At 44.7% G+C, this 27,971-nt stretch overlaps 1 protein-coding gene across 1 annotated transcript in view; it reads right to left on the bottom strand.

The window, feature by feature from the left end:
- Positions 1-4,696: 4,696 nt before the first annotated feature.
- PECAM1 (platelet and endothelial cell adhesion molecule 1) overlaps positions 4,697-27,971 on the bottom strand; it is a 73,276-nt gene continuing 50,001 nt past the window's right edge. Inside the window, exons 15-16 of the mRNA XM_077328860.1 lie at positions 18,505-18,527; positions 4,697-6,433 (exon numbers count right to left, since the gene is read on the bottom strand). Coding sequence (XP_077184975.1) covers positions 6,404-6,433; positions 18,505-18,527 — 53 coding nt within the window. The 3' untranslated portion in view covers positions 4,697-6,403. The remainder of the gene's footprint in view (positions 6,434-18,504; positions 18,528-27,971) is intronic.

Genomic DNA, 27,971 nt, shown 5'->3' on the forward strand with positions numbered 1-27,971 from the left:
TGAAAGGCATAAGAACTACTCACCTGTCCAGGTAAAAAACTTACCCCCAACCTGATCAGAATAATTTAAAACACTACTTCCACCCCTTATTTATGTATTTTAGAGAAGCTGTTTTTTTGTACCCCGCTTTTTACTACTCAAAGGAGTCTCAGAGTTGCTTACAATTGCCTACCCTTCCTTTCCCTGAAACAGACACCCTGTGAGATAGGTGAGGCTGAGAGAGCTCTAAGAGAACTGTGGATGGCTCAAGGTCACCCAGCTGGCTGCATGTTTCCATTTATATTTATTTATTTATTATTGGATTCCTCACCCACCACTATCAGCAAGCTGTCTTGCGGCAGGTTACAACAACAAAATAGTAAAATTCCAACATTAAAATAAGAGGACCAGATTGTCCTACTTTTGGAGGGACATCTGGGGGTACCTGGCAAATTGTACTTATGTTGAAATTAAAAAATATATATATTACAATACTATTTTTGTGTTCTATGCGTTCTTTGAAACTTTTTGTTGCTCCATATAGACAAAATTTTAAATCAAGACCCCCCCCGTCAATGGTGTCCCGCTTTACCAGTGTTAAAATCTGGTCACCTTACATTAAAACCCACTCTAACCCAGCAGTGAACTAAAACCCACCTCTACCCACTCGACAACTGCCCACCCAGCACCTCAGAAGTGTGACAAAGCTTTCTGTTCTGGTTAAAAATCAGGAGGGGCCCCTGATCTTACTGCCCTATCCTCAAGAGCTCTGTCTCACATGCCCTGTAAAACCAAGAAAGTTCCTGCAGGGACCTCAGCTCTTCCAGGAGCTCATTCCACCGGGTTGGGGCCAGGAGGAGGAGAAGTAGGGAATCAAACCCGGTCTTCAGATTAGAGGCTGTCGCTGTTAACCACTATACCAAGCTGGCTCTCAGAAAGAAAACTGAGGTGGTACACATCTTTGCTTACTTTCCATTGTATGATCCTGGCTGTGGGTTCTTGAGGTGCTTCCCAGAAACCTCTTAATTGTTTGGCAATCTTAGTGATCCTCAGGGAACTCAGCTGTGATAGGATGAAATGATGCTCATACGTTTTCCCCTTAACTCAGACTGACAGTTTTCAGCAGCTTTCTAAAATCTCCTCATATCCTGCTTAGCTTTTAAATCATATTATATTCACAAGTACGAGTGGGTTGGAGAATTTGGGGGTGGAGTCTGGGAAGAATGGGTTTGGGGGAGGGGAGAACACTTAGCAGAGTATATTACCATAGAGTTCTACCTCCAAAGCAGTCATTTTTCTCCAGGGGAATGGATCTGTCTTCTGGAGTTCACTCAGAATTCCAGATTTCCAAGTCCTACCTGGAGGCTGGCAACCCTACTCACAAGCTTCAGCAAGGAGCTTCCATAGTAGATCTTACAGAGGCAAACTGATGATCTTCTTACCAGGGTTGGATTGGGCATTAAGGCTACCAGGAAAAGAAGAGTTGGTTTTTACATCCTGGTTTTCATAGCCCAAAGGAGTCTCAAAGTGGCTTACAATTGCCTTCCCTTCCTCTCCCCACAACAGACACCCTGCAAGGTAGATGAGGCTGAGACAGTTCTGACAGGACTGCTATGTAAGAACAGCTCTAACAGGGCTGTGATGAGCCCAAAGTTACCCAGCTGGCTGCATGTGGGGGAGCGAGGAATCAAACTCAGCTCCCTAGATTAGAAACCTCTGCTCTTAACCTTTTCACCATGCTGGCCTGCTGGGTGAATGAGTGCGCACTAGATGGGTGGGAGCCACCACTACAAGCCACCGTCTTTTGTTTTGTGCAAGGTGTGTGGGTAGGAGCTGCTGTTGACAGCACCCGGCCCCATGAGTTGGGTGGGACTTGTGGCTATGAGCCTGGTGATCCTCCATTCCTTCATCAAGGGGGCAGGTCTCTTTCCAAGACAATTTTAGCCTTACAGTCTTTGCTCTCCACACCCAAGCATCAGGTTTTATCTCAACAGAATGCCTTCCCTAGCAAGAAGGCATTCACTGGCAGTCTTCAAACAAAGGTTGGATACACACTTTTCTTGGATGCTTTAGGATGCTCTGGACTGATCCTGCATTGAGCAGGGGGTTGGACTAGATAGCCTGTGTGGCCCCTTCCAACTCTATGATTCTAAGAAGATATCTTATCATTGAGAGCCAGTTTGGTATAGTGGTTAGGAGTGCAGACCCCTAATCTGGCATGCCGGGTTTGATTCTGCACTCCCCCACGTGCAACTAGCTGGGTGACCTTGGGCTCGCCATGGCACTGATAAAACTGTTCTGACCAAGCAGTGATATCTGGGCTCTCTCAGCCTCACCTCCCTCGCAGGGTGTCTGTTGTGGGGAGAGGAAAGGGAAGGTGACAGTAAGTCGCTTTGAGCCTCCTTTGGGTAGAGAAAAGTGAAATATAAGAACCAACTCTTCTTCTTCGTCTTCATATAATGTCCTCGACAGGAGCAGAACAAAAGGACAAAAGGCCTGTTTCTGATTTCTATCCCGGCAGGTGAACTACCTCCTCAAACAGACTCCAGTAAAGAATGCAAGTATTTACTTGTACAAGTGCCTCTGGATGTGTCCTCCAAAACTCCATATTTTGAGAGGCAGAAGTAAGAAGTGTTCCATTATGTGTAGGTTAGGGTTGCCAGCTCTGGGTTGGGAGATACCTGCAGACTCTGAGGGTGGAGCCAAGAGTGGGCAGGATTTGGGCAGGGATGGACCTCAATGGAGTTTACTGCCATGGAATCCACCCTCCAAAACAGCTGCTTTCTCCAAGGAGATATGGTTGCCAAATCCAGGGTTGGAAACGTCTGGAGATTTCGGGATGGGACCTGGGAGGGGAACCTCAGTGGGGCACAATAACATATAGTGAACCCTCCAAAGCAGCCATTTTCTTCAGGGGAACTGATCTCTGTAGTCTGAAGATGTGCTGTAATTCCAGGAGATCCCCAGTTCCCTCCTGGAGATAACCCATACAATCAAGGGGGCCCCATGACCCACTGGGGACTGGCATCTCTAGTGTAGGTTGGGAACCAGGCCTGAAGGGCCAGGGAAGGGGACTGTTGCTACACTAGATATATTTTGCCTGAAGGATCCTGCCTGGAATATATATGTAGTTTCCGAAATGAAACAGAAAATCTTCTTTCATGACTCATGAGATTGTACTGATTAGATGTTCACTCGTTTGCAACAGCCCCAGAGAAATCATGCATGGGAATAAAGGAACATAAATATGCAAATTGAAACAGGGATATTATGAATACGAGACTGAAATATGTTGATTGGCTTGCTCCTGTGCCTTTAATGGGGGTTTGATAGATAAAAGTCATCAGGGGAAGATTTCAATGATGACATGGAACTCAGCACTAACACCTGCCAGTTGCTGCAGATCAAACATCTTTTTCAAGCATTGTCACTCTGAAGTTATATTGATTTCCTCTGAAGTTGGGCAGATCCATTTAATGCTAATCAGTTAACTCTGGGAATCAGCAGGGAGGGAAGGGTCTGCTTTGTATCATGCATAGAATTTTAATTCTGAGTCAGAGAAGAAATACTATTTAACCTGAACAGAATTCTCTCGTCGCCCTGAATGGGTTAATGTAGGGGTAGTCAACCTGTGGTCCTCCAGATGTCCATGGACTACAATTTCCATGAGCCCCTGCCAACATTTGGATTAATGTATATCACTCTATTTTCTCCACACACCAAACTACAATTCTCAGGAATTTATCAGTAGAATCTACTGCATTAATCTTATTCAGATTTGTTGCATAGATATATCCTTACAGCAAAACAGCACCGCTCAATGGAGTCTCAAAGTAGCTTACAATCACCTTCCCTTCCTCTCCCCATAACAGACACCCTGTGAGGTAGGTGAGGCTGAGAGAGCTCTGACAGAACTGCTCTGTGAGAACAGCTCTAACAGGGCTGTGGTCAACCCAAGATCACCCAGCTGGCTGCATATGGAGGAGTGAGGAATCAAACCCAGCTTGCCAGTTTAGAAGCTACTGCTCTTAACCACTACACCAAGCTGGCCTTTAGTGATCCTCAGGGAACTTAGCTCTGTTGAGATATAATACTCGTACATTTCTCCTTCACTCGAAGGACTGGCAGTTTCCAGCAAAATGGCAGCAGGAAGAATACTTTTCAAATATGCCCCATGTTCTGCTTACCTTATATATTCATAAACAAATCTGTTATCCATTCCCAAAGAGTAATGTTTATTTATTAGATTTTTAAAATCCCGCCTGTGCCATGGAAGCTCTCGGAGTGACCTGAGGCCAGTCACACACTTTCAGCCTAACCTACCTGACAGGGTTGTTGTGAGGATAAGGCAGAGGAGAGGAGAATGATGTAGGACCACTCAGAATGATGTAGGACCACGTTGGGTCCCTACCGAGGTGACAGGCAGGATACAAATTAAATATCTCAATGGAAGTCAATGGGCTTAGAAGGCTGGAACACTGTTTAGGATTGCTGGAGATCTAATAATTCTTCATTCCAGGAACTAGCCAGACCACCCTTAATTTCAGAATGAATGCTCCCGGCACATGCATTTCTATTCTGGGACCAAAGATGTCAATTTTGGTTCCCTGGTTCCTGGGCTTCCAAACTTAGCCTACTGTGTGCACCAGGGCTTAATAAATAGTTTCACATATGTGTGGTATTTTATTAGCACAAAAGAAGACAATTCTGGTGCAAATCATTTTCTAATTATTTCTTTAATAAAATACTGCATCAAATTCAGTGTAATAGAATTTGGTTAGGGGTGCATACTCAAGAGTTTTCTTATGTACATTTGCCGAGAGAGATGTGTCACGCAGAGCCTGTCAGCTTTTAGTTCTAAAACGTGAACTTTTTCCAGACAAAATGCCGTAATCATAGGAAGGGAGTAAATATTTTAAGAAAAAATGATCTCATTAGTGTGAACTGGAACAGCTTACTCTTTGAGTTAGTCACAACGAACGGTGCTTCAAAATGACTATCAGTCTTTTTGGTTTGATACAAGCAGAGGTCAGGCTTCAGATGAGGTTGGTTTTGCTTATAAATACATTTGAATTTGAGGTAAATTGGGGTTAAGCAATATTTTTTGCGTGTGTTCTGTCATTTTTGTACTCCATGATGATTCGGGACTAAATCTATCAATAGCATTCACGCTTCTTGACTCGGGATCTTAATGAAACTGACTGAATCCATTTGTACATATTAAATGCTATATTTTATATGCTGTATCATTTTCTTTCTCGGCTGTCTTTATGATATCCATAAAAAAGAGACAAAACTGAATTAAAATATTTCAGTAAATACTTGGATGCCTGTATCTAGGCTATGAATTATCCCAACAATCTGGACTGATTTCTGCTCTTTAAAATTCAGCTCAATTGAGTTTGATGGCGTTATGAGAAGGGAGAAAGTCAGAAAATTGCAGATCATATGCAAATATGAAACCAGAATCTTATAACCCCCTTGTTTGCTGCCAGAGATGCTGTGTATCAGTAATCTCTGCTTTGCTACACGAGAAAACTTGGTTCAACTATCCATGAAACATTTCAGATGCCAGACGTTGTTTGCCAGAGAACAATTAATGCTCATGACTATACTGGAATTGCCTTTTGTAGAAGTCATAATCTTTGTAAAGCTACTCCATTTTGTAGTGAAAAAAATTGAGGATTTGTTTTTGTCCTCAATGTGACATTTCCAAATCTGCAGAATAAGAATGATGCCATAACTGCTTTAGCTTGTATTTTAAAAAGTTTCTGTCTTTCAAAAGGGATATTTTAAAGGGATTTACTATTTTATGCCTTAAGAAAAATGAACACATGAGCCAGAATTTGGGCAAGCATTTGAACATTTTTACACCTCTTTCTAAGTAGCCAAGCAACATAGATGGTGCAAAACTTGACACTGAATTGTTGAGCACGTTAATGCCATTTCACATGTTATTTTTTTTCGTATGTGGAACATCATGATGTGTAAAATAGTCCTGTCAATCTGGCAGTAATAACTCAATTGTTTTACTTTCAACAATATTTCTGACCACAAATCAATTGCTTACACTGGAATACTTTTCACTGAGACCATAAAAAAGTGATCAGACATTTTTGACAGGTTTATCCATAATTGCTTGGCAAATTAAAACAGGAAATGTAGCAAACATTCATACATGTACATACATCCATTGATTAGAATGACATTGAATAAAACATAGAACATATCAGTGGAGGCTGAGCTGAATGTCACTATTTAACTAGTGGAAGGATGGCAGTAATACTGTGTAGATGTCATGTTCACCCCATAGGGGTTACCAACAGCTCAAGCAAAACGTGACTTATGAAAGAATCTAAGTGCTGCTGAATATTTGGGACTGGTAGAACAGCTTCCATCTTGTTTCCACAACGTTTCTTGTTCACTAAGTTCCATCAGGAGAAGCTTCTATTCTCTGCAAGCAATGAGATTAAAACATTGTAAGAATCAATTTGACAAATATATCCCTGCAAATCATTCCTAGTGCCACAATATAATCTAAATAACATTCCTGAAGAGTTTAAAGACCATATAAAGAATATATTTGCATTATTCAGTTCAAATGAATATGAACTGCAAGATGGATTGAAACCAGATATTATCAAGGAAGAATGTGCAAATACTATTCCTGTAGCCAAAAGAAATGAAATGCTTTGATAGATGCCTGATGAAACTCTTAACATTGCTAAAGATGGATGAGAAGCAAAAGCCAGTACTGACAGAAATACAGTAAGAAGTCCAAATGCAGCACTCCAGCAACTTGTATGTAGAGAAAAAGAGAACTATTATAAATTCAGTGTAAGGAAACGGAAGAGAACAACAAAAATAATGAACGAGAGAACTGTTCCACAAGATCAAAAAAACCAAAGAGAAATTTAAAGCATGATTAGGTATGCTGAAAGATCAACATGGAATTACATTAACTGAACAGGACTAAGTAAAGAAAATATGGGAACAAAAAACCGAAGAGATGAAAGGATGATAGATTCCTTCTTGCAAGAGCAACCTAGTTTTTTTTTAAGTGAAGTAAAAGCTGTACTGAGAGCACTTGATAAAATAGATCACCAAGAGTAGGTGAAATATCAATAGGCTTATTCAAACTATGGAAACTAAATCAAAATCTTTATAAAAGTATGCCAACCAATATGGAAAACAAAACAATGGCCCATAGACTGGAAATGCTCAACCTATATTCAAGTTTTGAAAAAAGCAGACCAAAAGATGCTACCAGCTACCATTAATTTCTTATACAAGTAAAATGATGTCCACAGGTTTACAAAAAGTAGTAAATATATACAGAATGAGAAATGCCAGATATTCAAGCTGGATTCAGAAAAGGAAGAGATACTAGAGATTATATTGTAAATTTGCATTGGGTACTGGAGCACATGAGAGAATTTTAGAAGAAAGCCGCATAGTGCTTCATAGGTTACAACAAAGATTTTTACTGTGTTGATCATGGTGGATTTTAGAAAAGGTAAAGCTTAAGCATACTCTTCAAAGTCTCAGTGCCAGCAGAGTAGGGTATAATAATTCGTTACCCACCCTGGATCCTTGGGGTGTAATGGGGCTATAAATCAAATAATGAAATGTTTAAGTGGAATTCTATTCACAAAAAGCATGTAAGGAATGAAGAACAGTCATAACATACTTGGTGTTTAAGCTCTTCCTTGAATACATATATGATAATAAAAAGAGTATGTGTCCCTTAATCACATTATGATAGATTAGTAATAATTATTCTCCAGCCTTTGTGTTGATCAATGAATCATACATAATGGCAAAAGAGCTCTTAATTATTACTTGGTTGAACTTTTGGCTCCTTCAGTTTCACCCTGGAAAAAAAGGAGTCTGTCTCTGGACAATGAAGGAAAAGCTGCTCAGGTATATACTTTGCCTTAAAAGAAGAGGGGATAACTATTCTTTCAAGGGGTGAAAATGGAGGTGTAAAGTGCCATCAAGTCACAGCTGACATGGCAGCTTTGTGGGGTTTTATTAACAACAACAGCAACAACAATAATACATTTATAATCCAGTCTTCCCTGAGGACTCAGGGTGGATGACAACATTTTAAAAACTACAGGATAATTCATCAAAACATTATAACATAAAAATCCATACTAGATCCCTTAATTAATTCCATAACCTTCTTATGGCAGAAGGGTTTAGATTTCAGATTCGGATGTAAATTTGGCTGGTCTCTGCGGTGGCGGTGGGGGTGGCTTGCACAGGTGCGCAGGCATGCACAGGTGCTCAACGATCTGGAGGTGGCATAGAGGTGATGAGACAAACTGAGGAGGTTTACTAAAGTCTGTCTCTGTATAGTGACCCTGGACTTCCTTAGTGGTATCCCATTTGAATACTAACATGGACCATCCTGCTTAACTTCCAACTGTTGGCAAAGTTTAAATATGCAAAGGAGGAGCAGAGCACCATCTTCTTAAAGAATAAACTCAACTACCATTAACATTCTGGGTCTCCTATAGCAGATTTGGCCCTAACCAGCCCTTTAAGAAAAGGTTCTTTCTTTTAATGTTGGTTAATTCACAGAAACGTTTTTGTCTTTGTTTTGCATATCTGAGGAATCCTTGAATATATATGTACCTTGTGTGTGTAGCCTTGCTGTGCCCACAACCAACATGAAGTCACTACTAACTTTACTACTAACCCTTCCCTGTTTCTCAGGGTCTAGCATGGATAATAGATTCCCCCCCCTTGGGAGTTTAAAAAGAATGTCTAAACTCTACTTTAATTTCCTGAGCCATTAACAACAGTATGTTTCATGGCGCTAGAGCCTCTTCTTAGATACAACCAAAGTCTGGAAACAGTATCCTTTTGGTACCTTAGAACTCTTCTAGAGCTCTTTTGGATCACTGAAGCACAAAGCAATAGTTGTCTAAAATGAAGTGCTGCTCCATGCAGTGAATAGTAAATGTCAACCTCCCAGATAGCCCTCTTTATACCTTTACTAATTGGCCCCTGAAGCACAATACGTGCTGACAAAATCTATCAGCCTCAATGGCGTTGACAGGCAGCCGGTTCAGGGCAGATAAAAAGAAATACTTTTTCATTCGATATGTACTTGGTAAATGGTTGAATTTACTACAAAGATATGGACCATGCAGGAGTAGCTTAAGGATTTGTGGGGCCTGCAGCACCAAAGCCAGTTTAGGGATTCACAGGGCCCTAGAGAGAGTACAATTGTGGCGAGAACAGCCAGACTGGGGCTGAGGGGTTCCCCGCAGTGGAAAGGGGTGTCACTCCGAGTGTCCTTAAAAAGGGAAAAGGGGAGAGGAGAGAGGCTCTGGCCCTGATCAATGGGGGAGAAAGCATTGTGCGTGGCCCCTTGAAGGCTGGGCCCCGTAGCACATGCTGCATGTGTGATACAGATAAACTGGCCCTGATGCCGAGAACACAAGACAGCTTTTAGAGGGAACTATTCATGGAGAGAAGATCTATCAGTGGTTACTAGCCATGATGATAAAAGAAAACCTCCCTATTCAGCAGTAGCAAACCACTGAATGCCAGTTCTAGGAGGCAACTTCAGAGAAAGGCCTTGACCTCTCTGCTTGTTTGATATCCCTTCAGGGGAATTGGTTGGGCACCATGCTAAACAGGATGCTGGACTTAGGTGCACCACTACTCTGAGTAGGATTGCCAGGATTGTTACTGAGGAGGGGTAGTTCTTTCCCTCTCCTGATTTAGTTTGGGCAACTCCTGGAGATTTGGGAGTAGATCCGAGGCAGGACAGGGACCTTACTCAGTGGGGTACAATGTCACAGACTCCACCTTCCAAATCATTCATTTTCTCCAGGGGAACTGCTCTCTGTAATCCAGTGACGAGCTATAATTCCATGGGATTCCCTGGTGCCACCTGGAGCTTGGCACCCCCAGCTCTGTGCTAACATTTGGTTATCATGACTACCTTTTCATGACTACCTTTTCACCGATCCAAAGTAAAGCAAGAAAGCACGCAACCGTGTCAAGGTGGTCAAAGAAGAGTCTGAAAAGAAATCAGGCCGTATTGCTGAAGCAAATTAAACACAATACCTAACGAGGACTTGGCGAAGCAGTTACCTCATTGTTATGATATTTCCTTTAATATGTTTTCAGAAACTGGAGGCCGCCATAAAACTGCATATAAAGATCGCCAGCTCTGATTCCAGGAAGGAAACCCCCTCCCAGTTCCTTTCTGAGCAATTCAAAATTTGTCCACGATACTTTCCAAGGGAACGAGGCAGAACTCAAAGTGGGACAGGAACACAGGCAGGAGCATTGGCAGACAACCAGCCTGTATTCCACTCAGGTGTCGGATGCCCTCAATCCCGAATCAATCAACCGAGGGGGCAATCAAAGTGTAGATACTGGGGATTCAGGACAGGATGGCCTATATTTAAACCTAATGCCACGAAATCCTTAAACCCAATACGTTCAGATCTGAGGTGTTTAGAGGATTGTTGGTCTTTGTGAGTCCGGTTTGAATGAAAACTCTACTTAGACTTAGTGTTGATTTAAAGCAATTTCATTTTAGCTGAAAAGGCACAAGTTCAGATTGGACTGAATTGGATAGCCTGGACTCATAAATTCTCTTCCAGTGATGCGATTTGAGCAGATATTAAAGATTTAACGGAAGTCCATTTGTACCCCATTCAACAGTAGGGACAAACAATTATCAAAGTCTAGATCTTCCCCGAAAACATTATGTGGTAAACTAGAGGCAACCATGGCTCTAGAATGGGTCAGTAGTGGTTCTGAAGGAGCTGGTGTGGTGGTCAGAGTGGCGCACCAGGGTCAGATCCCTACACTGAAGAAGAAGAGTTGGTTCTTATATGCCACTTTTCTTTACCCGAAGGAGTCTCCAAGTGGCCTTCCCTTTCCTCTAGCCACAACAGACACCCTGTGAGGTGGGTGAGGCTGAGAGAACTCTGATATTATTGCTCAGTCAGAACAGCTTTATCAGTGCTGTGATGAGCCCAAGGTCACCCAGCTAGTTCAATGTGGGGGAGTGTAGAATTGAACCCGGCTCGCCAGATTAGAAGTCTGCACTACACCAAGCTGGCTCTTGCCATGGAAGCTTGTTGACTGACCTTGGACCAGTCACTTTTTCTCAACCTAATCTACCTCACAGGGTTGTTGTCAGGATACAATGCAAAAGGGTCAGCAAGCCAACAATGGATGCTGCTCTGAGTTCTCCCAGTGAAGGGTGGCATCAAAATGTACTAAATAAAAAACACATTGTGGTAAGATAAGTCTGCATCTTACAGGGTACTCTGTAAACCTGTTCCATGTGAAGCAGCCCTTCAACTTCTCCCATGGTACATGTCTTAAATTAATCAAGCTCATGATCCTGATTTATTTCAGAGGAGGATGTGCCAAAGCAAACATTTAAGACTCTGGGAAGGAACAATGGTACAATGCAGCCAGAGCTAAGCACTTGTAAATCCACTGAATGGAGTGGAAAAGACCTAATCATATGCTTTAACTTTCTCACAGAAACTAAAAAGACTGTAAAGCCTTCCATTTTGTTTCAGTCGCACTCTATTCTTTTAAGTATTAAATCGACTTACCCCTTGTCTCCCACACCCAGAAGCTAACCCAGGTTTGTTTTAAAAGCAGCTCATTTATTTATTTATTTTTATTTATCATACTTTTATACCGCCCTCCCCGGAGGCTCAGGGCGGTTTACATTTTAACAGAGAACCATACATAAAACAGTCTGTAGAACATGTACACCAATAACCAACAATTGCAACCAAACACAACACAGTATAACAATAAACAATCATAACACAAACAGGTCCAGGGCTTGTTGATGGGATTCTGAGGGGGGTGGCTTATTGATTGAATTCTGAGGGGGGGGAGCAGGGGCCCTTGGTCGCTGTAGATTACATCTGGTCTCGGCCAAATGCCTGGTGGAGGAGCTCCTTTTTGCAGGCCCAGCGGAACTGTTTAAGCTCCGTCAGGGCCCTGATCTCCTCTGGGAGCTCGTTCCACCAGGTAGGGGCCAGAACAGAGAATGCTCTGGCCCTGGTCGAGACCAGACGGACTTCTTTAGGGCCAGGGATCCTTAGCTGATTGGAGGCAGTAGAGCGCAGAGCTCTTTTGGGGGCATAGGCGGGGAGGCGGTCCCTCAGGTACACTGGGCCCTGACCGCGTATGGCCTGGAAGGTAATTACCAGAACCTTTAGTCTGATCCGGAATTCAACTGGTAACCATTGCAGCTGATGGAGAATAGGCCGGATATGGGACCTCCACGGTGTTGCCGTGAGGATCCTGGCTGCTGCATTTTGAACTAGTTGTAGTTTCCGGGTCAGGGCTAAGGGCAGGCCTGCGTAGAGCGAGTTACAAAAGTCCAGTCTAGAGGTGACCGTCGCATGGATCACTGTGATGATGATCTTTTCGGGGAAGATCATCTCCTTTGACTAAAATGGGAACCGATTCCTATGGTGGTATTCAGTGTTCCTCTACTGAGCGGAATGGTTGACATTCTGAGGGGAATATAACCGCTATAATCTTAAAACGGGAAATGGGCAGTGCAAGACCCTGTGTGGCTCCAGACCGCTGCTCAAGCACACACTTTAAAGGGAACACAATAAATATATAGGTTGCATCAGTTGTCTCCCCAAAACCGAGCAAATATCTTTTAAAAACTCTAAGAGTTTTAGGAATACAGTCAACCAACTTCTGGGGCTAAAGATGGTCTCCTCGTATTGGGTGATTACTATATGCCAGGGGTAGTCAAACTGCGGCCCTCCAGATGTCCATGGACTACAATTCCCAGGAGCCCCCTGCCAGCAAATGCTGGCAGGGGGCTCCTGGGAATTGTAGTCCATGGACATCTGGAGGGCCGCAGTTTGACTACCCCTTCTATATGCCTTTCACAGCTAGGGTTGCTCATCCCCCCGGGGACACCTGGACATCTCCCGGAATTACACCTGAACTCCAGATGAAAGAGACATGTTCCCCTGGAGAAAAGGGCGGATGCTATGGCGTTATATCCCACTGCGGCACCCCCCCTCTCCAAACCCTGCTGTACTCAGGCTTCACCCCCAAATCTCCAGGAATCTTCTAATCTGGAATGGGGCCTATTTGCAGCACACGGGACTGTGACTTTGTGCATGGTTTTCTCCATATAAATGCAAAACCAACATCACTTCTTGGTTTTATTTGAAGTGTCGTCTCAGCACTGCTTGAATTTAAAGTGGGGGACACACACCCAGGCTTTTTAGAATGTTGAGCTTCCAAAATAATTTAAAAGCTTTGCAAACGGCCCTTCTCCTGAGAGTCTAGTAGGAAAGCAATGCACTGTTTCTGTGCTGTTTCTTTTGCACTGCTCAGCTCTCCGCTCCCTCATCAGCATTGTCACATTAAGAAGCCATTAAGACCCACGCACAATACCTTGAATTGCTTGAAGATATTGGAAAGAAAGGAATATAACACAGACGTCTTTTGCTTTTGCCCAGCAGGGACTAGCTTTCTGCATACTCACACTGGCTCCCTTTGAAGAATTTACAATATTTTTATATTTGTTTAAATAATATCTGGGCAGACAGCAGCTCTCAACATGTACTTTGGCAGTGAGTATGTTGGTTAAATACAGGCTGGTTGGTTCAGAAAAACCAGAGATCTTTTTTTAGAGGGTTTTTTAAAAAAATCTTGCTGAAACTCCATCCTTGCCTTAATTAGTCATGGTCAACAGCACTAAGGAGGAAATTCCCAAAGAAGTTTGGATGGGTAGAATAAAGCTTTCCTTGCATTTCCCCATTTCTTTTTTAACACTCTTGGAGTTTGACTCGAGAGCCTTGGGCTCTTTGTCCCATTCAGCCATGAGGTTCACTGCAGCTGCTTCCAGGTGGAAGGTTTTTACCATCTTGGCTTCCAAACTGGAGTGCTGTTTTCAGCAGGTGCCAGAAGATGCTATGATGTAGTAATCCCATCTCCAGGTTTTCCCTGTCCTCAGCATCTTCTTTTCAATAGATGCTTTCTCTGATTGTGAGGGAAAGAACAGTCAGACTGATCAACTGGTGGGAGAGTTGGGGATATGAGTGTGATGACATCACTTCCAGGAAAATCTGAAAATAACAATGGCAGTGCTAGGAATTGGTGGAAGCTCTACAGTAACATGAGAGTTCCTAGAGCTAATGCTATTACTTCCAGGTTTTCCCTGGAAGTGATGTCATTATGCTTACAAGAGAGCCAGTTTGGTGTAGTGGTTAAGAGTGCGGACTTCTAATCTGGCATGCCAGGTTCGATTCTGCTCTCCCCCACATGCAACCAACTGGGTGACCTTGGGCTCGCCACGGCACTGATAAAACTGTTCTGACCGGGCAGTGATATCAGGGCTCTCTCAGCCTCACCCACCCCACAGGGTGTCTGTTGTGGGGAGAGGAATGGGAAGGCGACTGTAAGCCGCTTTGAGCCTCCTTCGGGTAGGGAAAAGCGGCATATAAGAACCAACTCTTCTTCTTCTTCTTCTTCTACAATGCCACTGAGCGTTTTTATTCCTCTCAATGCAATGTGAACTTGAGGCAAGGGATTCCTGATCCGGATCTTGGCAATCCTACTCCAAGTACATCATTTGGAAGTAGGGGTGCACATTTCCTTTCTCTGCCAAGGCCTTGCCCGTTTCTCCACCTTAAACCCCTTTCAAGCACCATTTCCTTGGCTTTTCCCCCAGCTGGAGCTAGGGATGCCAGTCCCCAGGTGGGACTAGGGATGCCCTGGAATTATAGCTCATCTCCAGACCACAGAGATCAGTTTCCTTGGAGAAAATGGCTGCTTTGGAGGGTGGACTCTATAGCAGTGGTCCCCAACCTCCGGTCCGGGGACCAGAACCGGTCCAAGGATCTGTCGGTACTGGGCCGAGGCTCCTCCTCATCCTCCTCCCTGGCTGCTGCCTCGGGGGCTGCCCTGCCACTCTGTCAATGGCTCACCTTTGGTGCTCTCCAGCGGCTGCCATAGCTGGGGCTCCCCCTCGGTGTGGTACTGTGCAGCTGCTGCTGGCAGCACCCCCCAGTGGGCGGCGGGAAGTCAGAGGCACTGGTGGGAAAGCAAGTGGAGCAGGGGCTCAGGTGGCGATGACGTCCCTCGGCAAAAGACTACACCCCCTTGGGCCTCAGTAAAATTGTCAAGCGTTGACCGGTCCCCAGTGATAAAAAGGTTGGGGGGCACTGCTCTATAGCATTATACTCCATTGAGTTCCCTCCTTTCCGTAAATCCCACTCACTTCTGGCTCCACCCCCAAAGTCTCCAGGTATTTCCCATCCCAGAGCTGGCAATGCTAATTTTTTAAAATATGGTAATTGCTATATAGTCATGATGCAGAAGATTAATTTTATAAATTTGACATGATTCTATGTTTATGCCATATCTGAATAGCAAGAACACATAGAGGGGTATTTCTAGTCACTATAGTTTTGCAAAGGTACCTCACTGTGGCCTGGAACAAGTGCTTTCCATTTTGCGTTGGGGTCCAGCCAAATTGCTTGCAATCTAGGTCAGGCCCTTCACGTAATTGGCATGTGTTCCCACAGTCCTTGGCAATAGTACCAGAGAGTCAAGGCAGGGCCCAGTCAGATTGCAGGCAAGGCATGTAGCCTTCAACCTAGCCAGTTTCTACATGGCATGAAACAAGCACAACAGACACCCTTTCTGCCCCTCATCAGCCATTGCTCTGCCTCCTCAAGACAATTAAGGGAGCCTCCTTGGTCATTGCTCCTCCCCAACATGCAATGCTATTCTTGGTGGCTTTCCCATTGGCACGGAACTCCTTCCTTTTGGAAACCGGCCTGTGTCCAAATCCCAAACAAAACATAATAGAATGTAATAATAAAATTAACAAAGGTGAAAAATGTCTATATTTTGGCTGGCTTTTGGAGATCCAGTCCTCTAAGTGTAAGGCAAGAAAATGGAACTAGGGTTGTGCGATTCGGCTGCCGAAGCGGCCGTTCCATCCGGGTGCAGCCAGCCCCGCGGCGCGGCGCTGGCTGCGCCCGGACGGAACGGCTGCTTTGGCAGCCGAATCGCACAACCCTAAATGGAACACAGATTTAAAAAGAAGAATCTAGCAATGACATAACTATTGCTCATCCACTGATACAAGTCTGTTTATTCTAACAGTGACTGTCAGTTGGCTGCATACTGGAATGTAAACAATAAAAACAGTTTCTTGCGAATCCCATGAGAACAAGAGTGTTGATTAACCAGAATGCTCTCTATGTACAGGTGCACATGTTTCTCAGTAGCTTATACAAATGGTACAAACTGTTACCAACATTCTTATTTATAAATATGTTCCTCCTTGGTCAGAACAGACGTCAAGATTAAAACTAGGGATCGCTCGAACACCAACCAGTTTGACTCATGTCCTGTTTGCCAGTTGCAAACGGGGAGACAGTTTTTGTTCATTAGAATTTGGCAGGACACTTCATTCTGTTCCTTCCAAGCAGGATAGATTCAAGTGGGTAGCCGTGTTGGTCTGAAGTAGCACAATAAAATCAGAGTCTGGTAGAACCTTTAAGACCAACAAAAATTTATTCAGGGCATGAGCTTGCTTGCACTTGAAAGCTCATGCCCTGAATGAATCTTTGTTGGTCTTAAAGGTGCTACTGGAAAGGTCTGACGAAGAGTGCTTGCCCTTGAAAGCTCATGCCCTGAATAAATTTTTGTTGGTCTTAAAGGTGCTACGGGACTCTGATTTCCTTCCAAACAGTTCAGTTATACCACCACTGGCTTTTCATGAATGCAGATTTTCAAACAGCCTTCTTTTCCCCTTTATCCCTGTTACCCTCTGTCCTTTTTGCATGGCAGCTCTGTTTGGCAGGCAATGGAATAGACAGCTAAATTAACCACAAGCCCCATAAATCTTCTATTGTACACATGTTTTTTTTTAATCCCACTGTTTGGTGTTTGTATAAGTAGTTCTTAGTGATGTTAAAGGCTGCGGATCTGTTTTGATCAGCGTCACTTTCACATATCCACACTTCTGAAACCCCCTGCTGTATACCTTGGCAGGCATTCAAATCATTTGAGGCCAAACCAAACAGATCCTCTGATTGGGCAGTATCTGACCACCACAGTCTAACATCATAAATCTGACTGCAGAATACACTCAACACAAAATCTGCAGTCTACCTAGCTGGACCCTAAGAACGTGGTCTGTAGCCATGCCAGCACCTAGCCTAGCGATCCCCAACCTGTGGGCCGCGGACCACATGTGGTCCTTCGACTAATTGGAGGTGGGCCCTGAAGGACGCCTTCTCTCCCCCCCCCCGCCCTTTACTTCATCCCCCCCGGCCCTTTACAATACACTTCATTGTTGTGGCATGACTGTATCTTATTTTGAAGGGATATTTAAACATTACCATAGCGATCAGAGAGCGTTAGGGCAGTGGTTGAGAGTAGAGGAGTAAACTACCCCCCCCACCAGGCCTCAGTAAAAGGCGTTGAGTGGTCCCCGGTGAGTGGTCCCCGGCGTTGAGTGGTCCCCGGTGATAAAAAGGTTGGGGATCACTGACCTAGCCTATGGCTAACGGAAAATGTACAAGCACTACCAGGCACAAGTTGTAGCATTAGGAGTTTGTGAAGCATGTTCCAGAAGACACATTGCTTATAAAAGCTTTGCCTGTAGCAAAGCAGATTGGGAGACCAGTCATTGCACTGGTATTTCCCTTCTGCTTAAGGGTGCTAGTCCGCAGATGGGACCTGGGGATCCCCTGGAATTATAGCTCATCTCCAGACTAGAGAGATCAGTTCCCCTGGGAAAAAGGCTGCTTTGGAGGGTGAACACCTTAGCACTATACTCCAAATCCCACCAATCCTGGCTGCACCCCTCAAAGTCTCCAGGTATTTCCCAACTCAGAGCTGGCAACCCTACTTCTACCAAACCCGCCTAGTTTAAACAGCAACATTTGGAATTCCTCCCAGTTCCAAGATTACTGACATACAGGAATGTCCTCCTTTTATATCCCTCATCCAGTTCTGGTTCCATCAAGTCTACACTATGGCTTTTCTGGTGGTCAGCTGATTGTTACTCATGTGTAGTTCATTAGCTCCCCCGCCAAGGAATTATATTATCGCTGACCAAAGCCATTGGAGTTCTGTTGATTTTGATCCACTGTTGGATTGTTGCTGATGTGTTATTTTATGACTGTGTTATGTTCAGACTGTTCCATGTATGACCCCTGCAATGTTGTATGTGAACCGCCCTGAGCCGTATGGGAGGGCGATATAGAAATCTAACAAATAAATAAATAAAATTAGCAATAAAAGAACAGCAAAATAGTCCAGCATATAAACTTTCAGGAATCAAAGTTCACTTTGTCAGACTGCACAGAAAGATACACCTTGCAAGAATACATATTACAATGACACGTATTTAAAACAGTCAAGATGTTTGGCTTCTACTTTGCCTAGCAAAATAGTACTACCCTAAGCCCATCTCTCCATATTATATGATTAAAAATACATAAATAAATGCATACTTACAGAATTCCTATTTTCACCAGCATCTGAAAATGACAAAATACAGTTTAGAAGAAGAAGAGTTGGTTCTTATATGCCGCTTTTCCCTACCCGAAGGAGGCTCAAAGCAGCTTACAGTCGCCTTCCCATTCCTCTCCCCACAACAGACACCCTGTGGGGTGGGTGAGGCTGAGAGAGCCCTGATATCACTGCTCGGTTAGAACAGTTTTATCAGTGCCGCGGCGAGCCCAAGGTCACCCAGCTGGTTGCATGTAAGGGAGAGCGGAATCGAACCTGGCATGCCAGATTAGAAGTCCTCACTCCTAACCACTACACCAAACTGGTTTAGGAGCAGAAAAAGGTCCAAAAAGGTCAGCTTAAGATGCAAATATATGTACAAAGTACTATAGAACCCAGTCAAGGTATCCATATTGCAGATGACAAAGAAAATGCCTACATATCTCTAGCATGATGTTGTAGAATACAAAGATGCAGCTATGGTGATAGATTCTTGAGAGGCAGGACACTTTGCACCAAAAGGGAGCACTCTGCACAGTGCAAACATTATTACAGCACACTGGCTATCTCAGTTCTGCTGGCAACTCTTACACGTATTCCTCCCCAGGACACACACAAAAAAAAAAAAATGGAGAAAGGCAGTCCCTCAGGTATGCCCAAATCAGTTTCACTTGTGCAAGAGCTTGGACAACTCTTCTTGTTTTTGTTTTCCTCCTGCACATTATAGTGCTCAGAAACTGTTCAAACACAAAAAATCTGTGCAAGTAGAAAAAGTTTGGATACAACATATTCAGCTTAGTACAACCAGCTGCTGCAGTTTTTTTCTCACTTTTCTACTTGCGCAAGAGCTCTGGACCCAACTTGGGTACTGTCTGCACTCACAGTTTTTTTCTACTCTCAATCCTGCCGAATTCTGATCGATCTGAACCCAGATCTTGCAACAGTTCTGCAACATTCTTTTTTCTGACTAGAAACAGCTTTCAGTCAGATGCTGTGTTCTGCACTTGAATCATTCCAATTGTCACTCTCCTCTCTCCTTCCACCTTGATCTTGGGGGGGGGCACGTACTTCTAGGCACCTTTTAGCTTGAGAAGCAGGGGTTGTTTGAGGCTCCAGCCGGCATTGTTTGAGCTGTTAATTAGTCTGTTGATTGGTTTCCAGCAGGAGCAGGGCTTTCAATTCTGAGCTTTGCCTTTTGCACTTCAGTGCTTGGATAAAGTTAAGGGGATGCTTAACCCTTCACTTTCTTTAAACAATGATTTTAAGTGTGGGAGGGAGGGAAACATTTTTCAAAAGTCTTTAGTGGGAGGAAAGTAAGTCCAAAATAGGCAAAGGCATCTGCACCTCAAAGAGAATGCTGTGGGCCCGCATTTCCTCCTTGAAGTGGAGAAAATCCACTTCTGGATATTGCGATGAATAAGTAGTATGACTGCAGAGCCACACTACAGCTGTGCATATGGGAGGCAAAACTGGATCAGGATCGGACTGGAAATCAGAGTGGTGCAGATGGATTTTGTTTAATAGAATCCAACAAGCTTTAAAAGCGCCATGCAGATATTTCCACACTGGAAATACAGAAATGCAGAGCAATCATTATGATATTGGCAAGTGTAACCCCATATATTGAAGGAGGAAATGGAGCAGAATTACATTAAGTTTCAAGCTTGCAGAAAAGTAATCTAGAATATCAGTTCCAATATTTTTATCCAGATTGTCAGGATCAAAAGGAAAGATAAAATATGCAAAGTATTTGTTGAAAGAGACTGAGCTCCAGACAGTAATTCCCTTCAACAGATTTTAGATTAAAGTGCAGTTTGAACCAGTCAAATATGAAACAAGAACGTGGAGCATGCTAGGTATTGTACTACCAGGAAAGAGGAAATTATAAATTTTGTAGACTTCTAAAGCTTCAAATGAAGGGATGTTTGTTAATTATACAGTGGCAGGGCAGCAGGGGAAGAGACAGGGGCCACCAACGGATATCCCACGTCTTTGTCACCATAAATTAAAAGTCTGCACGGCCAGCAATGTTTTATGGGCAGGTCACATTAGACCTTTTAATCTGCAACATGTTCTTTAGTGTAGATATTCTCAAACAGCCCTTATAGAATATGCTTCATATGCTGTTGACTCCTACCGAACCATCAATTCCTTGTGGTATCACAATCCCATGAAAAAATAGGAATTATCCAGGCTATTCAAAATCCAATGAAGAATTATTTAATTTCTTCTTATAGTAATCCAAATAATAGTAAATATTCTTAATCATCCAAAATAATTGCACACAATCAAAACGGGTTCCCAGGTAAACTCTCCCCGTTTAAATTTACTATTATTTGGATTACTATAAGAAAAAAGTAAAGAATTCTTTATTGGATTTTGAATAGCCTGGATACTGTATATACTCGCATATAAGCCGACCTGCATACAAGCCGAGGTACCTAATATTACCACAAAATCTGGGTGAGGGTGGGAAATGCTCCATCCTCACAGGCTCTCCCATCCAGCCCCCCCCCAACAAATAGAGAAATGTCAAGAGGATGAATAGCTCAAGAGGATGAAAAGCTTGCTCCAACCAGCTTTGTACAATTGGCTGGTTGGAGCAGGCTTTTATTTTAATTACTGTATATACGCACGTGTAAGCCGAGGAGGGCTTTTTCAGAGTGAAAAAAGTGCTGAAAAACTAGGCTTATATGCAAGTATACAGGGTAATTCCTATTTTTTCCATGGGATAGTATGCTGTTGAGTCATGGACACTACAGATCTGCCTTGGAAGTCTTTTCATGTGCACTGACAATGTTTTTGTGAGGATAAAACGGAAGACTCAACAATGGCCACAGGATTGGAAAATGTCAGTTTACATTCCAATCCCAGAGAAGGGCAATGCCAAAGAATGTTCAAACTACCGCACCATTGCACTCATTTCTCATGCTAGCAAAGTTATGCTCAAAATCCTACAAGCTAGGCTCCAGCAATATGTGGACCGAGAACAGGCAGGATTTCGAAGAGGCATAGTAACTAGAGATTAAATTGCCAACATACGCTGGATCATGGAAAAAGCTAGGAAGTTCCAGAAGAACATCTACTTCTGCTTCATTGACTATGCTAAAGCCTTTGATTGTGTGAAGCACAACAAATTGTGGCAAGTTCTTAAAGAGATGGGAATACCAGAGCATCTTATTTGATCTTGAGAAACTTATATGCAGGTCAAGAAGCAACAGTGAGAACTGAACATGGATTCACTCATTGGTTCAAAATTGAGAAAGGAGTTTGGCAAGGCTGTATACTGTCGCCTTGCCTATTTAACTTGTATGCGGAGCACATCATGAGAAAGGCGGGATTAGAGGAGTCACAAATCGGGATCAAGATTGCAGGGAGAAATATCAACAACCTCAGATATGCAGATGATACCACTCTAATGGCAGAAAGTGAAGAGGAACTAAAGAGCCTGTTGATGCGGGTGAAGGAGGAGAGTGCAAAAGTTGGCTTGAAACTCAACATCAAGAAAACAAAGATCATGGCATCCAGCCCTCTCAATTCCTGGCAAATAGATGGGGAAGAAATAGAGATAGTGACAGATTTTATTTTCCTGGGCTCCAAGATCACTGCAGATGGGGACTGCAGCAAAGAAATTAAAAGACGCTATGGCAAATCTAGACAGCATCCTAAAAAGCAGAGACATCACCCTGCCAACAAAAGTGCGTTTACTCAAGGCTATGGTATTCCCAGTTGCAATGTATGGCTGTGAAAGTTGGACCATAAGGAAGGCTGAGCGTCAAAGAATTGAGGCTTTTGAACTCTGATGCTGGAGAAGACTCTTGCGAGTCCCTTGGACTGCAAGGCGAACAAACCGGTCAGTTCTAGAGGAGATCAGCCCTGCCTGCTCTTTAGAAGGCCAGATCCTGAAGATGAAACTCAAATACTTTGACCACCTCATGAGAAGGAAGGACTCCCTGGAGAAGTGCCTAATGCTGGGAGCGATCGAGGGCAAAAGAAGAAGGGGACGACAGAGAATGAGGTGGCTGGATGGAGTCACTGAAGTAGTAGGTGTAAACTTAAATGGACTCCGGGGAATGGTAGAGGACAGGAAGGCCTGGAGGATCATTGTCCATGGGGTCGCGATGGTTCGGACATGACTTCGCAACTAACAACAACAACAACAACAACAACAACAACAACAACAACAACAACAACAACAACAACTGCTTTGGGTCCCCATGGGACATAAAAAGAAGGGGATAAACGTAGTGAAATAAAAAGGCCAAACTGTTCACTCTTCTACATTGGTGCAAAATAAGCAAACATTTCTCATCTTCTCCAAAATAGGTTTGTAGCTGTGGACGCTAAAAGCAAAAAACTGGCAAAGCATCTGAATCAGAGAAAAGATCCCCAGGAACGTATTCCAGGCAGCAATGATTTCTCAGCCACCTTCTGTTTGGGAATATTTGTTTTTCCATAACACATGGCCAATGGGATCTTTAGTACTTTAGCAATACAACAAGCAATACAGCTTGTTGATTAGATTTCCCTTTTCACAGATTTACCAAATAAGAATGAACTGCTGTAAGATCTAACCATGGTTGATGAGTTCTGAGCACAGATGGACTTCACATTACTGGGGACAGGCAGGGTTTGAACAGGGAAGTGGTTATTGTGGTACTTGTTCTTACAGTCAGTCAGAACTTTTGGTATGCAGCTGCCATATAGAAATCCTCCACTGCTGGCTTCATGCCCATCGGCAGGTAAAAACAACATGCACTAATACACTCAGCGCTCCACGTGGCGGTGGCAGTCCGGTACGGAACTAGTACAGGCAGGATTTTTGAAAGGATGTTCTACATCAGTGGTCTCCAACCCGCGGGCCGCAGCCCGGCGCTGGGCCATGAAGGCCTCGGCGCCGGGCTGCGGCTCCTTCTTCCATCCCCCCCCCAAAGCGAGAAGCTCACCAGGCCGCGAGCAAATCGGCCGCCAAAACGGCCAATTAGCTCGCGGCCCGGCAAGCTTCTCACTTCGGGAGGGGAGGGGAGGGAAGAGAAGCTTGCTGAGCTGAAAGCTAATCGGTCGCTTTAGCAGGAGGGACCGGGAGGGGAGGGGCCGGGAGGGGAAGCCGCGGCCACCGGCATGGCGGCGACACAAACGCGCATGCGCGGACTGCGCGCATGCGCGGCAGTCCGTGCATGCGCGTTTGCGCTGGGGCTGCCGCACGTGCGCGGGCCCCTGGGACGCCCTCTCCACCCACCACTCCGCAACGGTCCGCGGCAAGCAGAAGCTTGCAGACCGCTGTTCTACATCATATCATCCTGTGAACTGTCTTGGAATAAGATCTGCAGGGTGGCAGCCGTCAACCCTTGTGGGGACCAAAGCTTCCTATATCATTCTCCTCCTTTCCCTTTTATCCCCACAACAAAATTGTGAGGTAGGTTAGGCTGAAAGCATACGACCGGCCCAACATCACCTAGTGAACTACCATGGCATGCTGGTGATTGGAACTGGGCCTCCCACACCCTGGCACGAAGCTCTAACCTCGACACTCCCACTGGCTTTCATAGGGTGGCTGCTGACTAGGCCCAAACCCTGTTGCCTGCCTTTTACTGACACAAGCCAAGCCTAGAATGCGGTGGTTGCCTAGCAACGGCCATGAAGGGCTTCCGTTTCTTAAAACTACTTTTGTCATTTTGGGCTTCCATTTATATATTTTTTTTATTTTAAACATTTATATCCTGCCTTTAGGAAAGCTAAAAAGTCAGGACCTGTTCCAGGTTTTGAGGGCCCCTGTGCCCCCATTAGGGTTGCCAACCTCCAAGTGATGGTTGGGAATCTCCCAGTAGTACAATTGGCTGCTAGACGGTAGAGCTAACTTCCCCTGGAGAAAATGGCTGCTTTGGAAGGTGGGCCGTCTGGCATTATACCATGCTGAGACCCTACCCCTACCCAGAGCCCAGTCTCTCCAGGCACCACCTTGAAAATCTCCAAGTATTTCCCAACTGAGAGCTGGCAACCATAGCAGTTATATACCCACCACCAGTCCCCCCTCTTACCTTTCTACCCCCACTTCCGTGGCTCTCATCTTCTCCCATTCATAAGCCCTCCCACTGCTCAGTTGCCTGGGCCACCTACACACCCTTTCCCCTACTGCCCTGGTTGGTGCCTGCAGCTGGGAGCTCTATTACCGTGGCCACCAGAAGCATCCTTTCTGTGCACCACATGGCTTTCTTCAAGGGTGGTGGAGCACTGCAGGCAAACAGATGGGGGCAGACATACGGGCAGGTGGCAGGGGAGGTGCATGGCTGGGGGTCAACAGCAACGAACCCTGTCAAGGGTTGTGGCCCTGGCAGCTGCCCTGCCTTAGGGTATGCTGACCTCTGCCTTGTCTCCAGGTGTGTGCTTTTGTGTACATGCTCTCAGGAATCGTCTCCCTAAGCAAAGTCAACGCTTTTTTTCTGCTTCAAGAAGCAATGCAGTGAAGCCTCCAATGTGGAGTTGGTGTAGTGAGATGTCCTGCTTATCTATTTGAAACACTTTTTCCTGTGTATCTGTCAGGAAAAGCAGACGCAATTAGAACAATACACTGTTATTATGTTTCCAAAAATAACTGAAACTGCAGCCGGCTAGATGCGAGAGAGAAGGTGGAAAGCAAGATTAAGGGGTGCTTGCGTCTTGCCAGTCTAATCCCGCCCTCACTGGTAATCGTATTTCATTGCACTGGACTTCCTGTCCTAAAACAAAGTATAAGTTCAGAAGGCATTTCTGTAATGCCATTCTCAAACTCATTTGAGCTGATAAACTAGATAGATAACAGAGAGCTCCTCTGTGTTTCCCACGAGGAGATCCATCGTGGAAAGTCTAGGCCCTTTTGCCTCCCTAACTTGGGCACAAATCAGATTTGCATTCATTAAGATGTAGGCATCCTATATAACAGTGGATCTCAACCTTCCTAATGCTGCAACCCTTTAATAGAGTTCCTCATGTTGTGGGGACCCCCAACCATAAAATTATGCCAGTGTTCTTTCACAGAAATTAAACCAAAATTGAACAATGGCATGAGGATCCATTGTTCAGGATGATATATAAATAGTTTCTTTTTCCGGGATTTCTCAGTTCCATTTTGCCTCTTGTCCTACTATTCCGATCTTGCTCCCTTTTGCAGCTCCAGACAGATGAACGCTCTATCTCTATCTACCCTGCAAGGCTGTTGTGTGGATGGCACCTCCTGGCCAAGCTGCTTGCCCTGCCGCAACCGCTGTGATAGGGTTGTTCGACCCCCCAAAGGGGTCCCGCCCCCCAGGTTGAGAGCCAGTTAACCTAGAGGCCTTCAGATCAATTCTCAGGAAGATTTGGGGGGGGGGGGTGCCTGGGGAAAGTGGATTTTCAGCAAATAGTGAAATCACTTCTAGGTGATGTTTTAGGAACTGCGTGTAATTAAGACTATTCTCCCCCCCCCTTTCCTCCTGCTCCTGGGGGATTTAATGTACAGGTGAGAGATTGCCCACAGCCAATGGACAAATGATAGACTTCAAGTCTCTTAACAAAAAGCATTTCTCCAGAATAGTGCTGTTGTAGAAAGAACAGCTGGAAGAGAAGGAAAAACGAGGTAAAGACAAGAATGAGACCGTTCCTCTGGATGACGATGAGAAATTAGGTATGTGGCATACGATATAGGCAGTCCCAAAGCAATTACCCATTCCGCTTTTAAGAAATGGAAAATAAATCTGTCAAAGTCTATTAGCAAGCTTCACTAACTGGCTTCAGAGACAGCAGGATTGTGTTACTATCTCCACTCACCATGCATTTCTTAAACGGTTTAGTGATTTCAAAACCAGAGAACTAACATTTGGATATAACGGGCTGAATCCAGAATAAATTTTCCAACAACAGAATGTCCTTCCATTGAATATCCTCCCGTCGTAACCCACTGATTGCCACAAAATACTGATCTTAGAGGATAGTGGACTCTGAGGAATGACATGAAGGGAGTCCACCATAGGAAGAGAAAAATGGCTAGTTTAATTTGGATCCATCTCAGTGTATGAATGAGCAATGCATGTGGGATCACACATATTGCCTTCCTACCTACTCAGTGCAGACTTAGCTCAACCCCAGTGGCAGCAGGCTTGATATGGGCCCGTAAGATTGGCAATTGTCCACTCATGAGCATTTTCTGTGGTGGCTCCCGCATTGTGTAATGGCCTGCATGAGGAGGTCATAAGAACCCCCACACTACTATCATTTCACAAAAAGGAGGAGGCTTTTAAAACGATTTATTTAAACTTATAATTTGTTAAAGGGTTTACTTATATTATTTGTACTGATTGTTTTTAAACTTGATGTGATCTGCCAAGAAGTCATTAGGGAAAGATGGAATATACCATAATAAAATTATTATTATAAAATGTGTAGAATAGAAGTGTTCAGGAACATTTTAATAAAAGGATTAGAACTGTATTTAGAACTGCTGGAGGAAGGGGATTCCTTGTCCCCAGAGCCTCACCTCCCGCTGCCAGTCAGCTGGTTGGCAGGATGACTTACCAAGGTGCAGTTAAGATTGTATTGACTGGTTTGATCCTCATGATGCTTTAAGAGAATAAAGAGCGGCGGCGGCTGGACGCGGCCGCAGTTGGCGGGCGGGGGAGGAAGGAAGGGGAGACGGAAGCGGTTGGAGCGCCGGCGCGCTCGGGACGTCGGGCTGCGTAAGGGGCGGGGGCAAGGCGTTTATAAGCGCCATGTGCTCGGCCTCCCGCCCTCTTGCGCAGCAAGCTCCGGAGAGGACACCCTCCCACCCTCCCAAGGTTTATATTGTTGCCTTTCGTCACAGCTGCGGAATGGGGGGCACGAGGTAGAGCTTTTGGTCAGGGACCAGTTTGCGACTGGGACCTGAGGTGGGGGTCTCATTAAGAGACCGGCTGATGCCGAGCGCGGCCTTACCCGGCTGGGAAGGTCAGGGGCTCGGAGCCAGGAGGTAAGGGTGGTTGTATGAGGCGGACGCCCAACAGCCATGACTGGCCTCCTCCCAGGGAGGGCATCAAGGGGCAAGGGATCCTTCTTCTCGGCTGAGAGGAACGGGGGACCCAGGGCGCTCCTTGAGCCCATGTCAGCAGCCGGACGGCTGCGCGGGTAGGGCTCTACACCTCGTGCCAGGCCAACCCCTAGTTTGTTGTTAATCAATAAAAGCTGTGGCCTTGTTCATGCCAAAAGCCGACTCGCGTCTCATTATGACTGAGTTCCCCATGCCAGTCAACACAGACTGATTCCACATGGAGGTGTAAAACCTGCACCGCCTCCTGCTTGCAAACACACGGTTGGAAGCCATGAATTTGCAAGCTTCCTGATGGGAGATCCCTCCCGCGTTTTCCCACTGCCTCATCGCAGCTTTTTGCCTCCCGCTGAGGCGGCAAGGGAAAATAATGCAAACTTCTTTCCCCACTCCTCAGCTTGTCAGTCACTGCAATCCACCAATCCCTGCACAGTGCTTGTAT

This window comes from Paroedura picta, chromosome 3 (assembly GCF_049243985.1).
Source record: "Paroedura picta isolate Pp20150507F chromosome 3, Ppicta_v3.0, whole genome shotgun sequence".
Taxonomy (NCBI): Eukaryota; Metazoa; Chordata; class Lepidosauria; order Squamata; family Gekkonidae; genus Paroedura; species Paroedura picta.